Here is a 6,207-nt window from a genome sequence, read left to right on the forward strand (position 1 = left end):
GTCAGGACTCAAAATAATGTAGGAAATTATTTTGAGACACATGCACATAAGTCAAAGTAGAAAATTAATGGTAGTTATTTAAAAAAAAAATCAGAAAAGGCACCATGACTCCTAGAAGCAATGGCAACATTTATATTCTTGTAAGTAAAGAACTATTTGGAATTCTCCAGATTTGATATTGATTAACTTCAGTTCTGGGTAACTGGGAGCTATTTTGGGAAAGGTTGGTGTATATATTTCTACCTACTCTGGGGTCTCTTCAGACAGGAATGACCAAAGCAGGTTGGAATTATCCAATGTGTGGGGTTTTTTTACTTATGTATTTTATGTATATGAACGCTATGCCTGCACACGGAGGGGTAGTACATCAGATCACATTACAGATGGTTGAGAGACACCATGTGGCTGCTAGGAACTGAACTCAGGTTCTCTGGAAGAGCAACCTGTGCTCTTAACTTCTGAGCCATCTCTCCAGCCCCACAAATGTGTATTTTAAAGGTGAACAACTTAGACCATCCTTCATTCAAGATCAACCTTTTAAAGAACTATTAGGCAGGCTCCAAGGTCAGATCAGAATCTCTAGTCTTCTCTGTGACCTGTGACCTGTGACCTGTGACCTGAATTCATGCCAAGTCTTACCCTCTCCTTATGGAAATAGAGACATTTGGACCATCAATGCTATCTCAAGTTATTACCACGGACATAATACTTTCAAATATTTGAGAAATTCTGGAAACTAAGAAGCAGAACAGTTGGTGCCCTTGATCTGACTACTTACACAGTTCTTGATGTTGAGGTCCGCACCGAAGGTCATGAGGAGTCGAATCATCTTATAGCGATTCAGCCTCACAGCATCGTGCAGAGGGGTGTCTCCTTCCTTGACGAAAGAAAAGCAGGTGTGATAAGTGGGAAGCCAGGAAGTGAGTCCTGCCAGAATACCCCAGCTTGCCTGAGTGATTTCAAATCAGCTGAGCTGATGCGGACACAGCCTTGTCAGCTACTCACTCTGTCCTTGGCATTGAGATCCGCCTCGCAGGCGATGAGGTGCTCTGCGCACTCGTAGTGACCGGTCCGCACCGCCACATGCAGCGCTGTGCTGAGCAGCTAAAAAAAAAAAAAAAAAGAAAAAAAAAACAGAAAATGGTGGACGGGGTGAGAACAGACACTGTCTGAGACCTCAAGGCATGTGCAAAGTGGGTGTGTGCCTGAGGTGTCCACGGATTAAGGACTAGCAGAGGACCTCCGTGGGCGGGCAGGACACTGAAGGAAACAGAAGCCTACAGAAGGACGGGGGAAATACCTTGTCTCGGGCACTGATTTTGGCTCCTTTGTTCAGCAACAGTTTCAGGACATCTGGGTTTCCTCCACGACATGCCCAGTGGATGGCTGTGGATTCAAGCTATTTGGGAAAGGAAAAAGAGAAGACAAGATAGCGTGATGAAGAATATCGTCGGGGGTAGGGGTTGGGTCTTCTGTTTCAAATGCTTGGGAAAATATAGGCAACTGATAATCAGTCTGCGTGTTCCTGGTCCAGAGGGTCACATCTGAGATTCCCACTAAACATCTCAGCTAAAGGGTGTCTGAGTGCCTGTATTTGTGTACGTCCTTAGGAAGCTTTAGTATGTCTGGTCATAGCCCAAAATACCTTCATCTGGATCTACCACTTCCTGCCTGGTTTTTCTGTTTGGTTGCTCGGTTTTGTTTTGTTGCTGTTGTTGTTGTTGTTGTTGTTTTTTTTTTTTCTATCTCTTGCTGTCTCTGTGATATTGTTTACATTAACACAGGCTAGGAACCTCAGCTGTCAATCACTGTGGTTATTGTACACTGTTCTTAGAAGAGATTGTCACCTCTGTTTTATTTGGTACATTTCTGAACTTCTAGATTCCAATCTTAAGGGTTTGGGTGTCTTTTCACCCAAACTTTCTTATTATTTGTTTCTTCATTATTTTCCAATATTTTGTCCTTTGATTCAATTCAGGCTAAGATCTTTAGATTTTTTTTTAATATTCCTTTTCCATTCTGCCATAATGTCAAATTGAGCTGCATATAAATAAATGAAGCATTTTTCCAGTTCAATCTTCAGGGTATAAAATATATTGTATACCGGTCTTTCACAGCAGCTGAATTGTTACAGTCTGATAGCAGCCGATTTCCTTAGCCATGATTCATTTCATATGCAGCCTAGCTCCAAATCTCATTGGTGGCAATTGGCATCCATCATATAAAGTATGCAGCTAGGAAAATTCTCATGCATTGCTGGCAGCTGAGGGGCCAGGACTGGGGTGTTGAAAGGCCAGGAAAGCTACTGATTTGATAATGACCCAAACTCTGTTGAGGTTACTGAATTCTGCTCAACAGCTTTCACTTCCTCCTCTTCACTGAAACACGCCTCCCCTTTTCAGTATGTATGGAAAATATTTTCCATATGACCCGGTCTCATCGCCCACCTCCCCTAGGCATGGGGGAATGAGCTTCTGACTGGTTTTCTCAGATCAATTTTCAATCCAATTGGGCCAGGTTTTTTTTTTTTTTTTTTTTTTCCAATTGAATGTTTTCCTGTGCTTTTGAGAAGGTCTGCTTATTTTGGCTCATTTCCAAGCAAGAAATATATTTACCATATCTCGGAATTCGATCTGGGCTCCAGCCTCCATTAACTTCTCCACAATCGCCAAGTGTCCTTCTAAGCATGCTCTATGCAAAGCAGTCCGTTTATACTGTCGGAGATTAAAACAAGAGATAGCGGTTTGTATAAAAATGTGCATAATCCTTTAAGAGCTATGAAGCTGGGTCTATGATGACCTAACTGATAGAAAGGCCAGCCGTTCTTCATGCATCCGAATGCCGGAGCTCACTGGAATTACAGGATTAGAATAATTATCTGGCAACTAGAACCTGAACTTCCTTCCTGTCCTAAACCCTTCCTAAGTTAAGTGCTAACGGCCAAGGCAGAGGAGGGATGGATGTGGACTTCAGATCTCAAAAACCATCTCAATGCTGAAACATCTCTTTCTGTATTTGCACATGCCAAGTACATCAGATGGTTCTCTTCCATCTAGAATTGTTGTTAGATTGAATATTAAAAACCATTACATTCATTTTTTGTTTTTTGAAAAAGGAAACTCAGCTTTGGTGTAAGCTGCCATCTCTGTTCCCTAGAGAAGCAATGCAAATTCGTAATTTCTGACAAGTTGCTTTGTATTGATGAACCATTGGGCCAATGGAATGAGACTGTGCTTACAGAGAGACTGAGATGAAGACAGCGCCTAGGAGCTGCTCCAAACTAGGAAGCCAGACGACAGAACTAGGCAGGGAATTCCACCTTCCCCTTCAAAGGTTGGAGCATTTGGGTCTGATCAAAGACACTACTAATAATATCTTTCACCAGAAGTAATTTTTTGGCCTTGCCTTTATGGAAGTCTAGACCAAGGATCTAAGAAGTTAAAGATGAACTGTCTTCATATAAATCAAACAGAATTATATGAGAACAGGAAAAGCCCCATGCAATCCATCATGTTAATCTAGTATTTGGGGGCTGTGGAGCAGAGGGGAACAATACATCCTTTTTTATGCTACTGGCAGATGTAGCAACAGCTGGAGAAACTTTTAGGTGGAAGACATTGCGACTGTATTTGCCAGCCTCAGGAAGGCATGAGGCTTACCTCATCACAGACATCGGGGCTGTTCTTGTCTGACAGGAATTTCTCTACAACTGGCAGTTTGTTCTCCAGCGCAGCTTTCAGAAACCTCGGCACATCCACAGGTTCGGTCTAAAGTGAGGGAAGAGGAGGGAGAGGAAGAGACAGACAGAGGAGAAGGCAGAGGAAGATACAGACAGGAGGAGAAGAGAGAGTAAGAGACAGACAGGAGGAGAAGAGAGAGGAAGAGACAGAGAATGGAGAGGAAGAGAGACAGGAGGAGAAGGAAGAGGATGGCCGTAAAGAGTAGAGGGGAGAGTGGAAAAGAACAAAGAAGAGAAAAATTGAGGAGAAAGGATAGAAAAGGGAAGGAAATAGAAAGTGGCCGTGAGAGTTCTGCTGGCGTCTTCCCGGTCTTCCCGCCACAGGACTCACCCCCGGCAACCTGTGAGCATGCGCAGTAACCAAACAGCCCTTACGATAATTTCAGGTTCTGGCTCTTTCACAACGGGAGCTTTAGTTTTCTTGTATTTTTTTCTTTTCTTCAGTTGAACAATTATTTCAAGATCTTCTAAGTTTTCAAGCTTTGATCTTTGTTCTAGTTTTTTCTTTTTAAGCTAAGGAAAGGAAAAGAAATTAAGTGATATAGACAGACAGATAGATAGATGATAGATAGATAGATAGATAGATAGATAGATAGATAGATAGATAGATAGATAGATACTTCTAACTACAGTGGTACCTAAACAAAATCTGCATACTCTGAGCAAAGAGTATGAGTGGTTTGAGCAAAAAGGAAATTTAAAACACTTTCAAGTAAGTGTCTATCTTCATTAAAGTGTTTAGGGTCTAATTGTAATCTAAATCATATCTACTTTCTTTGCTTGTAGAATTAGCCCTTGACTAGTGGGTTAGAGGCACAACATGGTCTCTCAGTAGTCATTTTGTTATTAGTACCATAAATGTCGTATTTCTATAGAACTTGTTTTCTTATTCTCAAAAACTAACGTATGTTTTATCCAAGAATAGAAAATACAGATAAAGTTCTCAACTACTGATGCCATTCTCTCTCAAGAGTCTCTGAAACACAGGTTACTGCTAACTGGTGCGCTTCTAATTTGTGTTAGTAACCTATAAAAATTCAATAAATAAATTTCAATAAATGTAGCAAACTTAATCTATGATCTGTGGACCACAAGTCGTGTTATTGAAAAGAATAAATCTCCTTGGCTCAAATTAAGTAGGCAGTATGTGACACTGGAACTTTTCTGGTTATTATTATCTTTCTGTCCTTTGATCAAAACGTGGTCATAGCACATTTAGTCATTGATTCAACCCTTCAGATAAGAGGAATCCAAGCATGATTCCCCAAGTCATTTCCATGTGCACTGCTTCTTCACGTCACGTGCTTCAAGTCTGATGAGGAGTCATCTTTAGAACAGTTTTAATTTATTTTCCTTCTCTCTTCTCTTTCCCTCTTCCTCGAGGACCTCCATACCCCACCCCCACCAGGAAATTTCGTGGGAGGTCCTCACCTCCGCCTCTCGCAGTTTCTCACTTTTCCGTTGTTCCTCCCCCAGGTTCAGGCTGTTGGCCGGAAGTGTCTTTAAGTCCTCTTGTTTCTCCAAAGCAACAGCAGCTTCATACTCTCCGTTTCTGAACTCCCCAGGAAGGAATTCCCCCGTGGACCCATTGTTGTTCTTTTTGCCTGTTACCTGTATGTGAGGAAGATGTTGAAGTCAGAAGCAAAGCTCCCTCCCCATCCTGGGGTAACTGTCCACAAAAGATGCCACAGGAGGTTCTTCCTCCTCAGTGACAACACCTCCAGGACCTGCACTGTCAGGAGCATAGCTCCAGGTATCCCAGGATGGCCTTCAGGTGCCTGTCTTCCTCTCCCACCTAAGATGTGCATCAGGTTGGCACACAAAAATTTACTTTTAACCCACACGACCACCTTCTCTTAGGAAGTCACTAATGCCAACCCCCCCATTATTCCTGAGAAAGACCATCTGAATTTCCAAATGAAATCCAAGATGAACGAGGTTTTGTCAGATAAAGAAAAAGAATGTCTTACATACCAGTTCCTCTACTCTCAGTACCATCATGTTGACAGCCCGTGAGTCTATGTTTTTCTCTCTTGTGGATGAGCCTCTGGAGCTGACCCTGTGGAGCCCCTCCACACCAGCTCGTTATATAGCTAGCGCTGGGTGAGATAATCTTCCAGCCTGGGAAGCCAAGTCACACCCCTGCCCCCACCAGTGGCCAATTCAGAGGCAGGTGAATTTTCATTCCAGACTTAGTGTCTGGGAAGCCCAAGAGGGAGATGACAAGCTGGCCGCAGTGTATGCGAATCAGGAAGAAATGTGAGAGGGCCATTCCTTTGGCAGTGACCACACCGCTCAGCAATGCGAGTCATCCTACGTATCGGGAAGCCAGGGACAGCTGCCTGTTAATATTGCACCACACCGCTGCTCTTTTTTCCTTCTTTGTCAGCTTTCATATGACTAACCTATCAAGAAAATGCGAGCACTGTGCATCACACTCACAGCAATATCTTTCTGATAACTGGACT

The 6,207-nt window shown here is 42.7% G+C and overlaps 1 protein-coding gene across 1 annotated transcript in view; it reads right to left on the bottom strand.

The window, feature by feature from the left end:
• Ankrd1 (ankyrin repeat domain 1) overlaps positions 1 to 5,899 on the bottom strand; it is a 7,972-nt gene extending 2,073 nt beyond the window's left edge. The window contains exons 1-8 of the mRNA XM_034509608.2: positions 5,714 to 5,899; positions 5,171 to 5,350; positions 4,115 to 4,252; positions 3,660 to 3,767; positions 2,616 to 2,714; positions 1,301 to 1,399; positions 1,006 to 1,104; positions 779 to 877 (exon numbers count right to left, since the gene is read on the bottom strand). Coding sequence (XP_034365499.1) covers positions 779 to 877; positions 1,006 to 1,104; positions 1,301 to 1,399; positions 2,616 to 2,714; positions 3,660 to 3,767; positions 4,115 to 4,252; positions 5,171 to 5,350; positions 5,714 to 5,740 — 849 coding nt within the window. The 5' untranslated portion in view covers positions 5,741 to 5,899. The remainder of the gene's footprint in view (positions 1 to 778; positions 878 to 1,005; positions 1,105 to 1,300; positions 1,400 to 2,615; positions 2,715 to 3,659; positions 3,768 to 4,114; positions 4,253 to 5,170; positions 5,351 to 5,713) is intronic.
• Positions 5,900 to 6,207: the final 308 nt, after the last annotated feature.

Source organism: Arvicanthis niloticus, chromosome 1 (genome assembly GCF_011762505.2).
Source record: "Arvicanthis niloticus isolate mArvNil1 chromosome 1, mArvNil1.pat.X, whole genome shotgun sequence".
NCBI lineage: Eukaryota > Metazoa > Chordata > Mammalia > Rodentia > Muridae > Arvicanthis > Arvicanthis niloticus.